This window comes from Oncorhynchus nerka, linkage group LG20 (assembly GCF_034236695.1).
Source record: "Oncorhynchus nerka isolate Pitt River linkage group LG20, Oner_Uvic_2.0, whole genome shotgun sequence".
NCBI classification, from domain to species: domain Eukaryota; kingdom Metazoa; phylum Chordata; class Actinopteri; order Salmoniformes; family Salmonidae; genus Oncorhynchus; species Oncorhynchus nerka.
Window position 1 is genome coordinate 72,198,033 of NC_088415.1, and position 22,515 is coordinate 72,220,547.

Here is a 22,515-nt window from a genome sequence, read left to right on the forward strand (position 1 = left end):
AAACACAGACACGCAGAATTGTAATCGATTACCTATTTTTCAAAGTCACTTAAAGTGTCCAGAGTGTGGGGCTGTTAAGTAGTAGTGCTGGGGAATAGGAGTTGAGTATGCGTCGGCACGCTTGACTGGGAGACAGGCGGGGAGGAAGGGGGTTAGGCTGAGAGACACAGAGTGTGTGTGTGTGTGTGTGTGTGTGTGTGTGTGTGTGTGTGTGTGTGTGTGTGTGTGTGTGTGTTCAACAGTAGGGATGCATCCTAACATTGTCCCTGCTAGCTCCTTACTGATGAGTCTGTACTCTTGCAGGAAATAGTTGTGACAGGCCAATATCTGGGCAGGGATATGGGCCCCTGGAGGGCCCCTGGCTGCAGTATGCTGTGTTTATGTGTGTGTTGTCTTGGAGGGAGGTGAGACTGATCCATCACCAGCTCAAACAGGGTAGCAGCACATCACGTCACTAGACAAATACAACACTGCCCTCTGGGCAGTGTCAAGGACACAGACGTTCTGGGCTTAAGGATTTATTCTGAGCACAGAGCAGAGAGCTAAGGCTTTATAGTGTTTAGGACTATAGACGTTATAGCCCAGATCTGCTGCCCTGTTCCTAGGTTACCTCCCAGGTAATAGCCCTGTCCAACTGCATTTGTACACAATGGACGAGACGCTTGTTGAGGACAGCTTTTGGAGCCATTATCAGGAAGGGTCCTCAGAGTCAAGCACACAAACAGGCAGGACCAAGAAAACCTGTTTGTGTGTTTGTGTGTTTGTGTTGTACCTTAGGAATGTTATTTGTCTGACTGTAGCACCTGTTTTATTTTGGCACAATTCTGTTACCTCAAACCCCAAAAGCGTTTAGCTGTCTACCACTCAGTGGAACCCTGATGTCACTGCGTTCAGACTTGGCGTCATGGGGGAAGATAAGGACAAGAGTGTCCCACTGACTGTGTGTTCCTGATTTCAGGGCAGAGAGACAGGGAGGGCAGGGGGGACACGGGACAGTGTCGCCCGCCACCCACCCACCCTCCTGCCTGCCTATACCTACACTGTTGTCGCCCTGACACCCCGCCCCAACAGGATATCCTGTGTCAGGGTAGGCCCATTGTTCCTGGTCTAAGAATAGAACCGTCCGATTGGCCGACACGGGATCCAAAACAGCAAAGACAGAATGTTGTGTCACAAATGGCACCCTATTTCCTATATAGTGGACTACTTCTGACCAGGGTCCTGGGTCCAGGGTATTGCACTATATAAGGAATAGGGTACCATTTGGGAATCAGAAAGACAGCAGCAGAGAGTGAGGAGGAAGTCCCCTTCATCCAGAGACCGAGGAGACTGAGGAGATATTTTTACTAGGAGACGCTTTTAGCCCAGACGCCTCCTCTATACCTAGATAACACACACACACACACACACACACACACACACACACACACACACACACACACACACACACACACACACACACACACACACACACACACACACACACACACAATGAACTGGCTCATTACATCATACTGTATGTCCTTCAAGCCCTTATTTGAGTTCTCTGGGTTTTAAACATGTGTGCATGAGTACAGTATGCCTTTGCTGTGATATGGTTGAGATGACGTAGAGCCAGAATGTGATCCATGGAGTGTGGCTGGGTTCAATCAGTCACTCACTCTGTTAGTGTTAATGAGGTAACTGGAGACATGCGTTAAGGGCCCAGCGATTCTCAGTCCAGGAAAGTGAAATCTGAGGCACTTAATCCTGCTGCCCCATCCATCCCTCTCTCCCGCATGCCTGAGGGACACGGCCCTGTGGACAGATCTCATCCTAGCTTCCCTTGATGTCTCTCTTTCTCTCCATCTTTCCTTCCTCCTCTCTATGTCTGTCTTTCCCCATCTCTCTCTCTCTCTCTCTCTCTCTCTCTCTCTCTCTCTCTCTCTCTCTCTCTCTCTCTCTCTCTCTCCCTCCCTCCAGGTAAGAAGAAGGTGTCTCTGTATGACAGCCAGACGCCCATCTGTCCTATCTGCCAGGTGTTGCTGCGTCCAGGAGAACTGCAGGACCACATGGAGCAGGAGATGGAGCGCCTCACCCACATGCACCTCAGGTCAGACCCCTGCCATGTTACACCACACAGAGGGGGTTCAGCTGTACTCCTGGACCCCTAGATTACAACACCAGGGACATCCCCTGACTCCCTGTCCGCTCCTCTGCAATCCACAGTTCACCACCACAGCCATGGCATCAGAGTGATGCCTGCACCTCTGGGGCCATTACACGCTGTAGGGATAGAGCTGAATCACTCACTCAACTAGGTTTTCACATCTGCATCATTTGTAATGGCAGGGAGGGGCCACGTAGACGACAGTTCTTCCATGTCTCTACTGAGGGTACACTCTTTGAAAAAAGGTGCTGGATAATGGTTCTTTGGCTGTCCCCATAGGAGAACCCTTTGAAGAACCCCTTTCCGCAGAGGGTTCTACATGGAACCCTAAAAGGTTCTCCTATGGGGGCAGCGGAAGAACCCCTTTTGAAACCCTTTTCTCTAAGAGTGTACACTAGTACTCTTTAGTCGTCAGCTTTGGATAAGCTTTTGGAGAGACAAGAGCCCCTCTCCAACGCCTGGTATTCCCCCTAATACTGCAGTGATACCTGGGTTTTTGGAGAGACAAGAGCCCCTCCCCAGCCCCTGGTATTCCCCCTAATACTGCAGTGATACCTGGGCTTTTGGAGACACAAGAGCCCCTCCCCAGCCCCTGGTATTCCCCCTAATACTGCAGTGATACCTGGGCTTTTGGAGAGACAAGAGCCCCCCCCCAGCCCCTGGTATTCCCCCTAATACTGCAGTGATACCTGGGCTTTTGGAGAGACAAGAGCCCCTCCCCAGCCCCTGGTATTCCCCTAATACTGCAGTGATACCTGGGCTTTTGGAGAGACAAGAGCCCCTACCCAGCCCCTGGTATTCCCCTAATACTGCAGTGATACCTGGGCTTTTGGAGAGACAATAGCCCCTCCCCAGCCCCTGGTATTCCCCCTAATACTGCAGTGATACCTGGGCTTTTGGAGAGACAAGAGCCCCCCCCAGCCCCTGGTATTCCCCCTAATACTGCAGTGATACCTGGGCTTTTGGAGAGACAAGAGCCCCTCCCCAGCCCCTGGTATTCCCCCTAATACTGCAGTGATACCTGGGCTTTTGGAGAGACAAGAGCCCCTACCCAGCCCCTGGTATTCCCCCTAATACTGCAGTGATACCTGGGCTTTTGGAGAGACAATAGCCCCTCCCCAGCCCCTGGTATTCCCCCTAATACTGCAGTGATACCTGGGTTTTTGAAGGACTTGGTTAGCCAGGAAAACATATCAACTGCAGAAATCCCTGACAGATGTTCATTCATCTCCTGGTCTTTGACAGAGCTTGTCCATGGTAAGTATGGGAGTAGATAAGAGAGATCTGGAGGTGGACTTACAGTATAAATGCCATTCTTACTGACTGTGGAGGCTTCAGCAGAGAGATCGCTGTTCACTTCAATAGTCACCCTGTGATGTGTCCAAAATGGCACCCTATTCACTATATACATTGCCTACCTGGTTAAATAAAGGTGAAATAAATAAATACAAATATAGTGCACTAATGTACTTTTTATCAATGCCCTACTTTTGACTAAGGCCCATTAGGGCTCTGGTTAGTGCACTATATAGGGAATAGGGTGCCATTTGAGATGCAGATCCAGGTTTACAGTGGGATAAATCAAAGCATTAACCCTTCAGATGGGAGGCTGCCATTTGAAATCATATTTCACCTTGATCGCGTGACCGAGCTCTCCTTACCCACCTTGCTTGATAGCACCACCTATTAACCCACCCAAGGCAAAGAGCTAGGAGCCTCACTTCTTCACTCCTCATGGAAACCAAAGCTTGTTGACTCAGGGCCTGCACGCCCTCCGCCACTAGCTATCTGAATGAATAATCCCTGTCACCTGCAGCAGTACATGTGTAACGCATAGCACCAGTGGCATGTTCCCCACTTGCTCTCTCAGTGTGTGTGTGTGTGTGTGTGTGTGTGTGTGTGTGTGTGTGTGTGTGTGTGTGTGTGTGTGTGAGGGACGTGTAACAGTGAGAGGGTAGAGAGGAGACGGGGGAGGGGTGTGTGCCTCTCCGCTCTCTTCTCCAGACTGTTATCCATCATGCAGCAGTGAGGAGTTATCATTTAATAATTAATAAAGGGCAGCGGCCCACCCTCTCCTCCAACCCCTCTTCTGCGGACACGGAGAGCCTGCCTGGAGGGCCCTGGTGGTCGATGGCAGCGGTTATTTAAAGAAATGGCGTCATCCTTCCTGGTTTGTCAGGGGCGGACACTGCTGAGCGTCACGGCCCCATGATTTAGCCTCGCCTGCACCAGTCCCATTAACCCCATTGCGGTTGCCACGTGAATTATGCCTGGATATACCCCGGCAACGCACCGCCGTTTAAGGAAAATGGGGGAGGGGTAGAAGATGTCTTCATAGAGAAAGTGGGGGCAGCGAGAGGGAGAGAGAGTGAGAGGTAGAGAGGGAGAGAGGGGGAGGGAGGGAGAGAGAGAGAGAGAGGGGTAGAGAGAGAGAGAGAGAGAGAGAGGTAGAGAGAGGTAGAGAGGTAGAGGTAGAGAGAGAGAGAGGAGAGAGAGAGAGAGAGGTAGAGAGAGAGGGAGAGAGAGAGAGAGAGAGAGAGAGAGAGGTAGAGAGAGAGGGAGAGAGAGAGAGGTAGAGAGAGGGAGAGAGAGAGAGAGAGAGAGAGAGGTAGAGAGAGAGGGAGAGAGAGAGAGGTAGAGAGAGAGGGAGATAGAGAGAGAGACAGAGAGAGACAGAGAGAGAGAGAGAGAGAGAGAGGTAGAGAAGGAGAGTGTCTAGTGCAAAGTGTCCTTGCTCCCGGCTGCCAGTCCAAGTTCTATGTTTAGCTCCAATACAATCACTGCTGGGCTTAATGGGAGAAATGATTTCCGTTAGATGATGAATCTCCGTTCAGACCGTGTTGGAGCTTTAATCTTTTCGTGTCTGTGTGAAAAGCGACGTCGGGTAATGGGGTTAGCTAAACTGGTCAGTTAGCTTTTCATAATTTCATTAATGTCTCTCACTGTATCGCCAAAAAGTATTTTCAAGATGGATGGTGATCCCTACCTCTGTGTAAACCCTTTTCTGCCACAATGCCCCTAGCCTGTGGAACCCCATACAGAAGTTGGATTAGAAGGCTATGATAGGACTTCCAGACCCATCCACTCATCTGTAAAGAGTATAGTATGTCCTTACGACAGCAGGGAGGTCCTCCCGCTTCCATCTCTCTCTCTCTCTCTCTCTCTCTCTCTCTCTCTCTCTGCCTCTTTCTTTCCCTCTCATTTCCTCTCCCTTTCTCTCTCTCCCTCTCCCCCTCTCTCCTTCTTGCTCGCTCCCTCCCTTCTTCCATCTCTCTCTCTCTCTTTCTCTCTCTCTCTCACCCCACTCTGCTGTCCCATTCCTCCTGCTCTGCCACAGTTGCCGGGCGAGGCACCAGCGTTACATTGGCGCACAGATCATTGGAAGTGACATGGCGAATTTGTGGCAATTTGTAGTAAATGTCCCTTTAATGATAGCGTTTCATTTTGCACCAAATGAGACTAGAGTGCATGTAAAATGGAGGAGGCTGTTTAAGATGTAGCATTAGGCAGATGGTGTGGGCCCGTCAGGGGCCCAGGAGGGGTCCTGAGTGGATGTGTGTGAGATTGGGACTAGCTGCCAGAGCCACTGGCTCCCCAGTGGCCTTGGCCGATGGGGCCGCCTCGCCTCTCTCATCCTTTTCCTCCACTCCTCATGTATGGACATGGAAATCTATCATGCCCTTTACACATCAGCCTGCTCACAGGGGCAGAGCAATCTACATATCCCTCCACCCCACCATCCATCCCCTCCACATAATCAATTTGCCTCCAACAGAGCGAGCTTGAGCTGGGTGGCGAACGACACGAATAGCGAAAAGCAATCTTTATCTCGAGCTTACAACCCCTCCCCCCAGACTGGAACTTTGACCATTTTTATCCTTTCTTTCTTTCTCTCTCTCTCTCCTTCCTTCCCTTTCTCTCTCTCTCTTTCTCTCTCTCTCTCTCCTTCCCTCTTTCTCACTCCCTTTCTTTTTTTTGTTACTTGGTTTCAGTGGGATGTGTTTGGATAGGTCTGGGAGAGAGGAGGAGCAGAGGCGGTGTAGGGGTTATTGTAAAGGCATCCTATCAGGCCCCTATAGCCAACTGACCGTTGCTAACCCTATCAACCAACAGTCTAGGAGATGAAAGCTTAGCATTCTGCCAGAGCTGTCAAAGAGCAGTCAAAATCACGGGCGGAAATATCAAACATATTCAGTTCACATGAACTTCTACTGCTTTTATGGAGATTTATATGGCTGGAAAAATATCCCTTTTCTTTGGTAAATCTGCTACACTATTCACATTTATCATTAACAAAACACATTTGAACTCTTGTTTCGGCAACCTCTCTTTCTCCCCTTTTCCCTCCGTCTTGTCTATTTTCTCTCCTGGCTTTGTTCCTCATTTCAAAACGATGTCATTGGTTTGACATGACAGGCTGGAAGCTTTTTGCCTGAGCGTTGACATCAAAATTCATTGAAATGGGCACGTGTGAAGAAGCCGCAAGAAGCCCCACCTGCACTCCTTCCCCATCCACCCCTCTCTCTCTCTCTCTGTTTTCTTTCATCTCTCCTCTCTCCCCTCCCTCTCTCTCTCTCCTTCCTGTCACCTCACTGTCACTGACAACAGCACCCCGGTGTAGAATCTCCTTGTTGTCGCTCCCTATCTGGTCCCAGCCAACAACAACAAGTCAGCTTTTGTTATTGTTTCTATGGAGTTTTAAGGTAATAAATGTCAAAACAGAAACACTCAACATTCAAGAAATAGATACTGTACCCTGCATTACACGGTGCCTGAGTATGTAACTACTGTTTATTCTTTTTGTCAGTACTCTTTCTTCCGAGTCCTTCCGAGTGTACGATACCCACAAATACAACTTTTCCACAATACTTGTGTAGGCTCCTACTAGGTCTAGTCTTTAGAGGAATCAGACATGGTGGACATCCCCTCAACCCTCAGCCACTAAAACCTTTGACCTGTGTTAGTAAGAGCCATACTCCCACTCCGTCTCCACTCTGTCTCCACCCCCCCCCCGGTGGGTCTCTCTGCATGACCAGTGTGGCCGGGGTCTCTCTTCCAGATTGATGGTGCAGTACATTAGTTACAGTGCTCTGAAAGCAGCAGGCCCTCCTGTCCTGTCTGTCGGACCAGAGTGGAGGGATGAGTGTGACACAGCCAGCACAGAAACAGATAGAGACACAGCCCAAACAATGCTGCCTCACTCCCTACCTGCCTGTTTCACTGCCTGCCTGCCTGGCTGGTGGATTTATGATGGCGGTGAGTGCGTTTATTATCTCACAAACAGCATATAGCCCGTGTGGCGATTTATCCCCTTTCAAGGTCCATCCCTGATTTGTGTTGGCAGATCAATCACGAGTGCCTCCACAGAGGGGCTAGGGGAGGGGACAAGGCTTATTACCTGATAAGGGAGGCAGGACGAGTGGTTGAACCCGCCCTCACTTGCCATTCATTACACCCATCTCTGGTTGCCTAACTGACCGGAACCTCAACCAATGGCCACGTTAGGATTTTTATCAGGAAGATAAGTATTTCTTCTTTCTGAGATTTGATTGTAAATCAACTCATCTCTACTTCCTGTTTACCTTAGTTGGTCTCCTTAGTTTCCTGATTCCTTCCTGCAACACCTCGTCTGTAACCTCCTGTATGAGGCCGCACCCCCCCCCCCCCCACACCCCGACTCCCCTCTTCAGCCGTCCACTCCGGGGACACGCTCGCCTGACAAATCACGTTGTCAGATTAGGACCTGGGCAAATTCAATTTCAGCGCCTTGCCAAAGCCGCTCTGAATCTGGGGCTGTGCATGGGACACAAAGCGAACATGACATGGGTGACTTTTTTGTCACTTCGACCTGGCGCATCATAAAAATGTATCCTTGTCGCAGTGAAAGGAGAAGATAGGGAGGAGGAGCGAAATAAAGAAAGACTGAAATGGAGAGCAAGAGGGAGAAAGAGGAAGAGAAGCTAGACAGGGAAAGTAACAAAACAGAAGAAAACAGGGAAAAAATGAACACAAAATAAAATAAAATGAATGCCAAGAGGAGAGCCCCAGCCAACCTATTCATGCACAGGGAGACGGAGGGGGAATGATGAATATTCATGTCTCAGGGAGCAGGAAGGGGAATTATGAATATTCATGTCTCAGGGAGTAGGAAGGGGAATGATGAATATTCATGTCTCAGGGAGCAGGAAGGGGAATGATGAATATTCATGTCTCAGGGAGCAGGAGAGGGATTCATGAATATTCATGTCTCAGGGAGGAGGAGAGGGATGATGAATATTCATGTCTCAGGGAGGAGGAGAGGGAATGATGAATATTCATGTCTCAGGGAGGAGGAAAGGGAATGAGGAATATTTATGTCTCAGGGAGCAGGAAAGGGAATGAGGAATATTCATGTCTCAGGGAGGATGAGAGGGAATGATGAATATTCATGTCTCAGGGAGCAGGAGAGGGAATGATGAATATTCATGTCTCAGGGAGCAGGAAAGGGAATGATGAATATTCATGTCTCAGGGAGCAGGAGAGGGAATGATGAATATTCATGTCTCAGGGAGCAGAAGAGGGAATTATGAATATTCATGTCTCAGGGAGGAGGAGAGGGAATGATGAATATTCATGTCTCAGGGAGGAGGAGAGGGAATGATGAATATTCATGTCTCCGGGAGCAGGAGAGGGAATGATGAATATTCATGTCTCAGGGAGGAGGAGAGGGAATGATGAATATTCATGTCTCAGGGAGGAGGAGAGGGAATGATGAATATTCATGTCTCAGGGAGGAGGAGAGGGAATGATGAATATTCATGTCTCAGGGAGCAGGAGAGGGAATGATGAATATTCATGTCTCAGGGAGAGGTCTGATTTGATATGTCTCTCCCCATTGTCGACGGATGCCTTAGCCGGCCCGTTTAGTATTTCCGGCCTTGTAATCAGTCATCTTCAATCCGCAATGTCGATGAGGCTGTGATTTGATGTAGACCCCGCTGGTCAGACTCTGGGAAGAAGCAGCCCCCCCTCTCTCTCTACCTCCCCCCTTTCTCTCCATCTCTCTCTCCTCTCCTCCGCCTCTTTAATACAATGTTTACAAGCCAGCGCATTGTCCTCAACATATTTCAAAGTCCTAAGTGCCTGGGGCGTTTCACTGACAAATCAAATAACAGCAAAATCATTTATTTCCTGCTCCTGCCACTGGCTCTGCGACGGCGGTTAGGAAAAGAGGAGGAGAGGAGAGGAGAGGAGAGGGGGTTAAGGGGTGGATTGGAGCATCCAAGAGAATGATTACTTCAATAAAAAAAATTATATCCCAAATCTGCTTAGCAGTCGTACTTTGAGCTGTAATTGTTTCAAACACAGCATGGCCCAAGGGTGGGCAGATTGAGTGGCACTGGGGGAGAAAGGGGAGGATAGGCGGGTTTGAATCTTGCAGACGATTAAAAGTGTGATTTGTGTTTCTCGATGACTGACTGACCATTTGAGCTGTCCCCTGGGTATTGCGTTTTGTCTGAGTGAGTGAGGGGAGAAACAGTGCTGTCTCTCTGCCTGTGTGACTTTAAGCAGAATTGAGTGTTGAAAGAGGGGTGTCGTCTGCACATAGACAGAGGACCGAGGTGTCACCTGAGGGGATACTGAGAAGAATATCACTTATATTAGGACAGACGCAGACATACAGAGAGGGAGGCATAAGAACATCCTAGAAAGACATGTGACCTCAATCAAAAACATATCTGTCTCCAAGTGCACCTCCCATTTGAATGGAAACACCCAAACCCATCCGTACTGCAAAAATACATATCCAATCACCTGTCTAAATCGGTCTCTCTCTTTCCTCCTACAGTAAGAACCCATCACACGGACACACGGATGGCACTCTGGTTCCAGGAACTCCTAAGGTAAGAGGATTTACCAGCAGAATCTCTCTCAGACTCCACAGCCCCAATAAGACCATGGTCGTTCCACTGACCAGCTCCCTGACCAGAACGATCTTCCTCTGAACTACCTGAGCCTTATTAGGCTACTGTACTTCAGGTCTGGATCTCTGGGAGGCTCCCAGTGGAGCTCGACAAGGCAGTGTCTTAAGGAGACGTATAGCAGGATCCTCCGGAAGGAAGGCTGTTAAGCTAGCTACTACTGTATCCGCAGAGTGTCCGTGCTCCAGCAGGCAGTGGAGAGGGAAACTGCCATAGATGCACTTCCTATGGCTGTCTGAGTCCTCGTTAAAAAGCAGATCCAATAGACCCTGGACAGAGCAGTTCCTGTGAACACCCAATAAGAACCCAAAGGACTCTGTAAGACTAAGGACTTAAAAAGGGACTCTAGCTGGGTCTATCTTCTCAGTAGACGCAGTGTTTCAGAGTGTTCACTTGGAGACACACTCCAAGCCACATTGCATCCCTGTAGTCCACGGGGACAGGGTATGTCTCTCTTATGTTAATAAGAGGTTTCATTCATGGTCTCTTAATGTTGCCACATTTAGCTCTGACACTGTTCTTCAGGCCCCTCACTGAATGTGCTGAGTGAAGGGAGATAGAGAGGGAGAAAGAGAGGGAGGGAGAGTCAGTGACAGAGAGAGAAAGGGAGAGAGTGACAGAAAGAGAGAAAGAGATATGAGAGTTTTTTAAAGTGTAGTCTGGAGCCAGCCGCAGTTGGCACTGGGGGAGAGCGTGATCGTCCCTCTGCAATAAAGGTAAGATTTGCTGATGGTATGTGTCCCTGCGGAGGGTAAAGATGCTATGAAGGATGTCTGTCTCTTAATGATCACTGTACCTGTCTGGTAAAAGGGGACCTTTAATATATTTAACATCTTCAAAGACACGCTTTAATGTGTTCAACAGTGTTTCCACTACTCTTCATTCAACTGCCATTTCAGAGGACATTTACTGGGTTGAGATGAAATGGATGAACTTGATAAAGATATTTAATGGAGATTTTATCAATACAAGCTCCGAGGCTAACCCTGCCTCACTATTACCTTCTGATGGTGCCTGGTTCAGAGTCAGACAGACAGGGGCTAGGGGAGAGTCAGACAGACAGGGGCTAGGGGAGAGTCAGACAGACAGGGTCTGGGAACAGTCAGACATACAGGGGCTAGGGGAGAGTCAGACAGACAGGGGCTAGGGGAGAGTCAGACAGACAGGGGCTAGGGGAGAGTCAGACAGACAGGGGCTAGGGGAGAGTCAGACAGACAGGGTCTGGGAACAGTCAGACATACAGGGGCTAGGGGAGAGTCAGACAGACAGGGGCTAGGGGAGAGTCAGACAGACAGGGGCTAGGGGAGAGTCAGACAGACAGGGGCTAGGGGAGAGTCAGACAGACAGGGGCTAGGGGAGAGTCAGACAGACAGGGTCTGGGAACAGTCAGACGGACAGGGGCTAGGGAGAGTCAGACAGACAGGGGCTAGGGGAGAGTCAGACAGACAGGGGCTAGGGGAGAGTCAGACAGACAGGGGCTATGGGAGAGTCAGACAGACAGGGGCTAGGGGAGAGTCAGACAGACAGGGTCTGGGAACAGTCAGACGGACAGGGGCTAGGGGAGAGTCAGACAGACAGGGGCTAGGGGAGAGTCAGACAGACAGGGGCTAGGGGAGAGTCAGACAGACAGGGGCTAGGGGAGAGTCAGACAGACAGGGGCTAGGGGAGAGTCAGACAGACAGGGGCTAGGGGAGAGTCAGACAGAGAGGGGCTAGTGGAGAGTCAGACAGACAGGGGCTAGGGGAGAGTCAGACAGACAGGGGCTAGGGGAGAGTCAGACAGACAGGCGCTAGGGGAGAGTCAGACAGACAGGGGCTAGGGGAGAGTCAGACAGACAGGGGCTAGGGGAGAGTCAGACAGACAGGGGCTAGGGGAGAGTCAGACAGACAGGGTCTGGGAACAGTCAGACAGACAGGGGCTAGGGGAGAGTCAGACAGAGAGGGGCTAGGGGAGAGTCAGACAGACAGGGGCTAGGGAGAGTCAGACAGACAGGGGCTAGGGGGAGTCAGACAGAGAGGGGCTAGGGGAGAGTCAGACAGACAGGGGCTAGGGGAGAGTCAGACAGACAGGGGCTAGGGGAGAGTCAGACAGACAGGGGCTAGGGGAGAGTCAGACAGACAGGGGCTAGGGGAGAGTCAGACAGACAGGGGCTAGGGGAGAGTCAGACAGACAGGGGCTAGGGGAGAGTCAGACAGACAGGGGCTAGGGGAGAGTCAGACAGACAGGGTCTGGGAACAGTCAGACAGACAGGGGCTAGGGGAGAGTCAGACAGACAGGGGCTAGGGGAGAGTCAGACAGACAGGGTCTGGGAACAGTCAGACAGACAGGGGCTAGGGGAGAGTCAGACAGACAGGGGCTAGGGGAGAGTCAGACAGACAGGGTCTGGGAACAGTCAGACAGACAGGGTATGGGAACAGTCAGTCAGACAGGGGCTAGAGGAGAGTCAGACAGACAGGGTCTGGGAACAGTCAGACGGACAGGGGCTAGGGGAGAGTCAGACAGACAGGGGCTAGGGGAGAGTCAGACAGACAAGGGTTGGGGAACAGTCAGACAGACAGGGGCTAGGGGAGAGTCAGACAGATAGAGTCTGGAAACAGTCAGACAGACAGGGGCTAGGGAAGAGTCAGACAGACAGGGTCTGGGAACAGTCAGACAGAGAGGGGCTAGGGCAGAGTCAGACAGACAGGGTCTGGGAACAGTCAGACAGAGAGGGGCTAGGGCAGAGTCAGACAGACAGTGTTGGGGAACAGGAGTAATTGTGGTTAGTGGGGAAATGGGAGTAAGGGAACAGGAGTAATTGTGGTTAGTGGGGAAATGGGAGTAAGGGAACAGGAGTAATTGTGGTTAGTGGGGAAATGGGAGTAAGGGAACAGGAGTAATTGTGGTTAGTGGGGAAATGGGAGTAAGGGAACAGGAGTAATTGTGGTTAGTGGGGAAATGGGAGTAAGGGAACAGGGGTAATTGTGGTTAGTGGGGAAATGGGAGTAAGGGAACAGGAGTAATTGTGGTTAGTGGGGAAATGGGAGTAAGGGAACAGGGGTAATTGTGGTTAGTGGGGAAATGGGAGTAAGGGAACAGGAGTAATTGTGGTTAGTGGGGAAATGGGAGTAAGGGAACAGGAGTAATTGTGGTTAGTGGGGAAATGGGAGTAAGGGAACAGGAGTAATTGTGGTTAGTGGGGAAATGGAAGTAAGGGAACAGGAGTAACTGTGTTTAGTGGGGAAATGGGAGTAAGGGAACAGGGATTGAACAGGGACCGGGGTGAGGGGAACAGAGCAGGCCCTCTGAGCGAGGCGTGACTGAGCATTCCCCAGTAGGTGCTTAGTATTCCGACACATCGTGTGAAAAATGAAGAAGCTGCTTAGAGATCACAGGGGCTGCTGCTTCCTGTGCCCAGTCTGCCTTCCAGACCTTCCTACCGGGTTGTAAAGCGGATTAACCTCTCCCACTTCACAGCTGCCACAACGGCCACCCGCCCCCTCTCAACCACGCCATCGCCATAGCGACTCCGTGTCAGCCCTGTGCCTCTTAATCCTCGGGGTCAGGGGGCAACGGTACGGCAAGACAAGATGAGGGGAGATGAGCACGTTATCTAATATGGCACCTCCCGTATCTAACGCTGGCGTCAATCTGTTAATTAGTCAACACATTACTAACTATTACACTCAAGTAGAATAACAAGTGGTAGTTATCAGAAGCTTGTGCTAATTGTCACAAAGGCATTCAAAAATGCAGCGTTATAATGCTGTGTAGTAGGTAACAATTCCAGTTACATCAATGAATAAAAGCCACACAAATAAACAGCAGTTCCGTGACCTTGCCGCCCCGAAGCATAAAAAGACATGCATAATGCTTAATTTACTGTCCCAGCACTAGGGGTCTGCCATTTCTCACATATTAATATTAGATTATACTTGTCGGCCACTTATGCCCCTGTTCTCTCCTCTCTCCTTGATTAATAGGAACACTTTGTAAATACAAATATTTCATAGCAGCCTTGTAAAGAGCTGGATCTCTGTCAACTCTTCCCTGTAAAGTAAGCACTATTTCCCCTTCCCCCCTTCTTCCCCCCTTTTCTCTAGTTCATTTGTGAAATAAACTCAATTAAGTTTGTCAGTGGGGCATGCCTGTAATGTCGGAGGCTCTTTGGAGGCTGTCAGAAGAGGTTTATAGATGACCAAGGTGTCCTGTAATGTTGGCTTGTGTCCTCCTCCTCTCCTCCACTGCAGCATTCCCCCTCTTCTCTTCCTCTCACAACAACTGTCCTGCTCTTTCTCCCCAGTCTATGCTGTTGTCGGTGCACATCAAACGCGAGGGAGAGTCACCGGTGGTCTCCCCTCTCTCTTCTGAAGATGCCCACCACTCCGACAGATACCAGGTGAGCTGCCATGCTCGTGTGCCCTGCCTGGAGAAACGGGATGCATTCCAAATGGCAGTGGTACACTATGTAGGGAATAGGGTGCTAACTGGGACGTAAGCCAGGATGTTGCTCTTGGCCCACATATTAGGCATCATAATGCCATTTTCATATCCTGTCACATGACAAGAAATATGGATTAAAGCCACTATGAAATGTACTTCTGGGAAAATAAAAGGAAAAGTTGAAGGAAAGAACAGCAATGGATGGACAACATACAAAAAGTACCCTGCTACTCTCGGTTTGGGAGTTTAAACTGATTCACATTAGGCAAACTCATGCGGCGATGGTTGAGATGATGTTGAGGTGGTAATTTGTTGTTTTAGTGTTGAACACACAGCATTGACTCAGCCAATCATCTGGCTCTCACATCTTATCATGGAGTGGATCAGGCATCAGCCCAGCTGCCTACCTCTTTCTATCCTGCCTGGTTATGTCCCAAATGGCACCAAATTCCCTTTATAGTGCACTACTTTTGACGGAGCCCATAGGTAGTGCACTGTATAGGGAATAAGGTGTCATTTGGAATGCAGCACCTCAATCCTCCCACTATCTCTGGCAAAGATTTGCCGAGGCTGTAATGTGTTTCCCTGTTCAGATAGGTAATCACCCACAATTTACCTCAAGCAATGCTCTTATGCTCCCTAAGCCTGGATGGTATCTCTTCTGGTCCACCACGTCCTTGACATGTCTCCCACCTCATTCTGCTGGAGGCCTCACCACTACAGATAGGCTTGCGTCCCAAACAACACCATACTCCACACACAGTGCACTACTTTTGATCAGACCCCTATGGGCCCTGGTGAAATGTAGTGCACTATATAGGGAATAGGGTGGCGTATGGGACGCTGGCATAGATTAGTTAGGGTTAAACTGCCTCATACAGCACAGTGTTTTAACCTAAGTTATAAGGTTATGATGGAGCTTTATTTTTTTTACATCTCAAAGTTTGGTATTTCAAACTCATACGGCAGTGATTTATTATTTTGGGTTAAGTGGCTTTTTCCCTTCTACCATAAAGTAAGAGCTATGAAGTGTAAGACATCATATCCATACATTGACACGCCTATTAAAGGGGCTGTGGTGAAAGTATATATTTTCATTAGTAAAGCTGCTGCTGAAACCATTTCATGCAAACGATTAAACAGATGCTTTCCCCCCCTAAATGTTAGATTTGTTTCTTTTTTTTGTTGTAACATGAGCTATCATGTGGTTGTGTAAGCCATTTAGATAGTTTTCATCCAACATGGCACCCTATTCCCTGTATAGTGTGCTATATTTGACCAGAGTCCCATGAGTCCTGGTCAAAAGTAATGCACTAAGTATGGAATAGGGTATACTTTGGGACGCTGCATAGTGGATCATCATATCATGGGCAGGTTGTATATGAGCACAACGCAAGTGTCAGTGTAAGAGGCCTCTCTGCAATATGATGGACGATCCACTCGCTAGGAGTTTGAACTTGTGCCCACACTCTGTGCCATTGTCAGTGAGTGGGTATCCATCCATTGCCCTGACTGGCCCTGCTGGTGTCAGCACATAGCCTACCCACTCTGAAAGAGAGGGGAGAAGAAAGATAGGTGGTCCCATTTAACCCGTATCGTAGTGGTATTCACAATCACTGATCATGCCTGTCAGTTTCAAACAGGTTTAGATGGGGAGAATTCCTAGCCTATATCCTATGTCACTTTCATATGATGAGAAAATGATTAAACACTCATTTTCATTAAATGAAATTAAACGTTTGAACTATTAGTATTGTCTGCAAAAAAAAACTACGTTTAGATATGATGCATGGAACTAGTTTACCCTACAAGTTGCTTGAGACCAACTTGAATCAATCTTAAAATCTCAAAACAAATGAACTTCCATTGAAGTCACTGTATTACGTATTGCTGCTCCCTAGTGGCCAATGGTGGAACAACATCGGGCGTCCTCTGAACTTTCACTCCTATGTTTAGTCACATGACACGCGTCAAGCCAACATGGCGACGGTGATATACAAAGCTGTTTTGTAGGCGCCACATTCAATCCTTTGGCATCCTTATAAAATTATTGATACAAAAGTGTATTCATGGTGCGGTGTACTACCGGGAGGCTTAAATGATAGACGTGTAAAAGTGAGTTTGTCGGCTTGAAAAGGCTTTGAACAAGAACTTGCGACCCTGTTATGGAAGAGACGATACAGCCCATAAAAGAAGTACGTTTTTGTTTACTATCAAGCGTAAACTTGCAGGGCACTCTGTAGAATCCAAATCAATCCAGCCCTGAACTGCTACTAATGTGTCTATAAAAAATATAAATTGAAAGGTCCATATCTAATGTATATTTTGTGTGTTTCCTTTCTTCCTAATTTTAGACGTTTTTAAGAGTGCGAGCAAACAGGCAAACGCGGTTGAATGGTATGTATACATTTCCTTTGTCTTTGTAAAGTTCCTAATTATTCTTCATAAACATCTTACACATCTGTATTTTTTTAAAGTACATTTCTGGTACAACATCCTGGAGAATTCGTAAATATTGATTAAACCAGGTATATCTTAATCTGCAACGTCTCACAGCCAACGTGTATGCAATGACATGATCGGAGCCAAACTCATCTGGGTGAAAATGGTGCCAATGGCTTGTGAAATTATTAAGGCTATTTCCTAAAACCAAGCATTTCCTCATCAAATAATCTTCTGTTCATATTTATTGAGTAGTCTATGATTGTCATAGAACAGTTTTCTTTATTTAAAAAAAAATACATTACACTACTGAAAAAAAACAGATTGCTCAACCAAATATCATCCGCACTACAGTTGGTGGAATTGTCAATCAAAGTTGAAGCAGCAAGCAACTGGGGAGGCGAATGTGCATCTTCAGAGTGTGAGAACAGAGTCATAGTGTAGGTCTGGATGGACCGGCTGACAGAGTCAGTCCGTGGACCCTTGACCAGGCTGTGTTTGGTTTGACCATGCATTTCTACCCTGCATAGCCATAACCTTGGCTCCGCCATCTATATAACACATTATGGTTAAGTATAGCCAGAGGCCCATGTTGAACAAAGCCCTGTGTGGCCTTGCTGACAGCCCTTCACACTGTGGACCAGCTCCAGGCTTTAGCCTACATTACAGCTACAGAGCCAGGCCTGCCCCTTGTTGCCCAACTGAGTGTGATTTCAGGGCTGGCTGGTGGGGGGGTTGGGAGTCCTGGCTGCCGTTGTGTGTCTCCGTCCCTGCTGTTCCCTTGACCTAGCGCCTACACGAGCAGAGGATCTATTAACCCTTGACCTTCTTGATATGTTGACAGTCGATGACCTCTGCTGGTGCAGGCGCTACGCCAAGGAAAGTGTCACAAATGCTCCCCTTGGACTGCACAATGGAGCCCCCCTTGCCCCCTGCTGCATTGGCCACGGTAAGAGCCTGCCCCCACGTCCTCTCCCCAACACCCCCTCCGTCAGCCAGCAGCCCCAGGCTCCCTCTCTGCCTCCATTGGCATTTGCACCAGCCTCGGCAGCAGCCACAGTGCTGCTATGAAAAGAAACGGTGCCGACTTTATTTAAACTCAAGCCTCCATTAATGTCTATTACCTCTCATGTGGAACCTGAATGATTCTGAGGGGGAGGGGGGGATGGGGGACGACTCGTGCCGGGCCTAATTAATCGTCCCTTTCTGTCTGCGTTTAATGAAGCCCTACTCGATTACCATCACCCGTTCCCTGGCCTGGGAGAGAGATTATTAGTAGCTGTCCCAATCTCCCCAAAGTTATGGCGCGTTGTCCTTCCTCCTCTCGCTGTCCCTCCTCGGGTCCCCCTTGGCCCCTTTCGCAATCACAGCCACCTAAAAATTAATGTCCCCGGACGCCATTTGCAGTTTAGAAAAAGCGACAAAGACTTACGCCGCATTGGCCACTGTTCTGCTGTGTTAAATTTCAAATTATGCAGTGGGGGGAGTTGTCGTCTAGTGCTGTAGAAGGATTGTTGAGTCACGTGACCTAGACCTACAGTAGACCATCCTTACCCGTCCTATGGAGAGGGGGAACCAAGTTCAGGCCTATCGTCTCCTAAAACAATGTTCGTTTCTATGAGGAGAGTAAATTACCATATCCTGTGAAAAAAGAGGAGGAACCTGCTCAATGTTTTGCTTCTCCTCAAACACTGGTTGAAGAGAATAGATTGCCCTCTCTTTTTGTCATCACGGCACAGTGTTAGAACATTAGACTGTAGTCTCCTGGGCATCTCGGAGTCAGAGTGCTGGTCTAGGATCAGGTTCCCCTTGACCATGTAATCTTATTCATTTTTTTGTCTGAAAGGCAAAACTGAGACGTTATGAATACGGTCCTGACGTTAGACTAGTTGTGGCGCTTTGGAGGATTGTCACAGCGGCATCTCCACTCGCTGTTGTAATTCCTGATCTTCCGGTACCAGACACTGGCATCTTCTAAGAGACCTTGTCGCATCGATTCCTGACCACTCCGCTGACCCGCATTATTGCCAGCGAGACAGCAAACTTCTCTGACATGTTGTGAATGCCAATAGCGTTCACTGCTGCTCTTCTGCCAAGCAGAGGAGAGACACACAGTACACAGCTGGAGGACAGAGGAGAGACACACAGTACACAGCTGAAGGACAGAGGAGAGACACACAGTACACAGCTGAAGGACAGAGGAGAGACACACAGTACACAGCTGGAGGACAGAGGGGAGACACAGTACACAGCTGGAGGACAGGGGAGAGACACACAGTACACAGCTGGATGACAGAGGAGAGACACACAGTACACAGCTGGAGGACAGAGGAGAGACACACAGGACCCAGCTGGAGGACAGAGGAGAGACACACAGTACACAGCTGAAGGACAGAGGAGAGACACGCAGTACACAGCTGGAGGACAGAGGAGAGACACACAGTACACAGCTGGAGGAGAGACACAAAGTACACAGCTGGAGGACAGAGGAGAGACACACAGTACACAGCTGGAGGACAGAGGAGAGACACACAGTACACAGCTGGAGGACAGAGGAGAGACACAGTACACAGCTAGAGGACAGAGGAGAGACACACAGTACACAGCTGGAGGACAGAGGAGAGACACACAGTACACAGCTGGAGGACAGAGGAGAGACACACAGGACCCAGCTGGAGGACAGAGGAGAGACACACAGTACACAGCTGGAGGACAGAGGAGAGACACACAGTACACAGCTGGAGGACAGAGGAGAGACACACAGTACCCAGCTGGAGGACAGGGGAGAGACACACAGTACACAGCTGGAGGACAGAGGAGAGACACACAGTACACAGCTGGAGGACAGAGGGGAGACACACAATACACAGCTGGAGGACAGAGGAGAGACACACAGTACACAGCTGGAGGACAGAGGAGAGACACACAGTACACAGCTGGAGGACAGAGGAGAGACACACAGTACCCAGCTGGAGGACAGGGGAGAGACACACAGTACACAGCTGGAGGACAGAGGAGAGACACACAGTACACAGCTGGAGGACAGAGGAGAGACACACAGTACACAGCTGGAGGACAGGGGAGAGACACACAGTACAGAGCTGGAGGACAGAGGAGAGACACACAGTACCCAGCTGGAGGACAGAGGGGAGACACACAATACACAGCTGGAGGACAGAGGAGAGACACATAGTACACAGCTGGAGGACAGAGGAGAGACACACAGGACCCAGCTGGAGGACAGAGGAGAGACACACAGTACACAGCTGGAGGACAGAGGAGATGGAAAACCCCCAATAGACTACCACTGCCATGAATTTACAATGTATTTTTCGTCCATGTCAAATGCTGGTTGCCATATTGAAAGAGAGCCTGGTTGTGACAGAGGCATTCCGCTGGGCTGTATTGCCTGCTATGAGCCCGTTATCCACACTGACAGGGGTTTAATTTGATCAAATAACTCATTAGGCTATATCAGATTCTAATCAAGAACATTCGGTTGATTGTGTTTTGGGGGTTGCGTACTCTTTTTCTGCATTTCAACCAATCATGTCATTGTAGCCACATCGCTGTCTGCTGAAGTCAATGGACCTACCGATGTGATATTTTAGTACGGCACTTAAAACAGAAATACAAAAACAAGTCCCAGATTGCTGTGTATTTTTTCATGATTCTAACCACCTCTTCCTCTGCTTCTTTGTGTTTCAGCCCGGATTGGGAAGATGAAACGCCGGAAGCCAGATGATGGGCAGGTATGTCCACTGTGCAGCGCGCCGCTGGCAGGGACCGAGGAGGAGATGAGTAGGCATGTGGAACAATGTCTGTTCAAGGTAGCCTCACGTCCCTACCCGTACCTTCAGCCTCGGGCCTCTAGTCAACCAATCACCATCTTTCTAGTCACCACCATGCTGTCTAGGTGTCTATCCACTCTGCTCTCGCTCTTTTCCCTGGATCTGACAGAGCGTACACACTACTTGAAAATGACATAGATATGACATAGACTCAGAACACATGGAAACAGTAGCCACCAGGGCTTCGTTGCCTGACAAGCTCTTATTTTACTTCTCCTCCAAGCACTGAATCTAGCTTACTCCAGTCTTAAAAAAGGAGCTTTCCTTTTTGCTCTATGTCGATGACTTGTAGTACCAGTTAGATGTTCAACAGAAAGAATCATTAGTCTAGGAAAACAGCTCTCTCTCCTGTCGAATAGTTAGCCCACCTCTCTCCCCTGTAGGAAAATCTTCTTCCTCCTCAATATCTCTGCTTCCTAAATAGAATAGATGTGAGGCCTCCTGACCAACACAGATTCATGCTCACTGCCATTGTAGCCACTTCTCCTTCGCTCACAGAATAGATGTATTTATAGTAATCATGCTCTCATAAACTTGGCTGTAACGTTGGTCATGATGCTCCACATGCCCCCCTACTTTGGTGATGGTCTTTCCAAATCTTACAGATGCATTAGTTGTAGTTTTACTAACACCTGTTGTGCATCATAGCTAGTTTTGTATTAATCTATATTATTCAATATTTGTATTTTAATGAATACAAAGATTACTGATCATTTTTATTTTCTATTTCTTTTTTCCACTCCAAGCCCTACCCTGTGTCTGGGTCAGTGTTGACAGTGTCTTTGTTCTCTCAGAGGGAGGGTGTGTTTGCTGAGGATGACTCTGCAGACATGGACGGAGAGAACGGGACACGCTTCGAGGAGTACGAGTGGTGCGGCCAGAAGAGGGTCAGAGCTACCACCCTGCTGGAAGGAGGCTTCAGAGGTACACTATGCACTACAACCCTATGGACCCGATCAAAAGTAGTGCACTATAAAGGGAATAGGTGCCAATTGGGAGGCAAATCAATTTTTCACTCTAAGAAAACATTAAAATGACAAAACATTTGTGCAATAACAAAGTGTTTAGGGTAGTTGAAAGTATCCTACCGATAAGAGTCTAAAGCCAGTACACCAAAATGCCTTCCAGCACGCAACAGGACCCACTCTGAACAACATTCCCTGCTAGTCACAATTCTCCTTCAGTATAACAACAGGTTGAGTCTGTGTATCATTGCCTTTTTAAAAGGACGTGGCTGGGTGCAGAGAGGCTAACATGCCCAGGGCTGCAGCCAGACATGGTGGACAGCTTTGGCTCTGTTTACCAAATTACACCCTATTCCCTACATAGTGCACTACTACATAGTGCACCCTATGGGTTCTGTGCACTGAATAGGGTGCCATTTGGGGCACGCCATATCTGTCTCTCCAGCTGCAGTGTGTGTCCATGTAGCCCCGGTCCAGACGGGGGACAGCCCAGTCCGGTCCTGGCCCCAGCCCTTTAGGAGGGAAAGGAAAACACATTTAGCTGTGCAATTGACCCGTATGAACCTGTGAGGAGTGGTGTGTGGAAGGGAAATGGGCCAGTGACCCCCAGGTTCCCCTCAGCCCAGCAATGCAATTATAGCCCTGGACCTAAAGCTGCCCACTAGGGACTATAGGCTGCTCTCTCCTCCGACCCCCCCCCCCCCCCCCCCCGAAACGTATCTTAT

At 48.9% G+C, this 22,515-nt stretch overlaps 1 protein-coding gene across 7 annotated transcripts in view; it reads left to right on the forward strand.

Annotated features, from left to right (window-relative positions):
• The window catches only part of LOC115103082 (E3 ubiquitin-protein ligase RNF220-like), a 194,510-nt gene that overhangs the window by 134,464 nt on the left and 37,531 nt on the right, over nt 1-22,515 (forward strand). For 2 of the 7 annotated variants that reach the window (XM_065005736.1, XM_065005740.1), the window contains exons 3-9: nt 1,963-2,092; nt 9,978-10,032; nt 14,393-14,488; nt 16,887-16,929; nt 17,819-17,923; nt 20,683-20,804; nt 21,620-21,749. In XM_065005736.1, coding sequence (XP_064861808.1) covers nt 1,963-2,092; nt 9,978-10,032; nt 14,393-14,488; nt 16,887-16,929; nt 17,819-17,923; nt 20,683-20,804; nt 21,620-21,749 — 681 coding nt within the window. The remainder of the gene's footprint in view (nt 1-1,962; nt 2,093-9,977; nt 10,033-14,392; nt 14,489-16,886; nt 16,930-17,818; nt 17,924-20,682; nt 20,805-21,619; nt 21,750-22,515) is intronic. The other 5 variants (XM_065005739.1, XM_065005742.1, XM_065005738.1 and 2 more) reach the window with 3 other exon arrangements.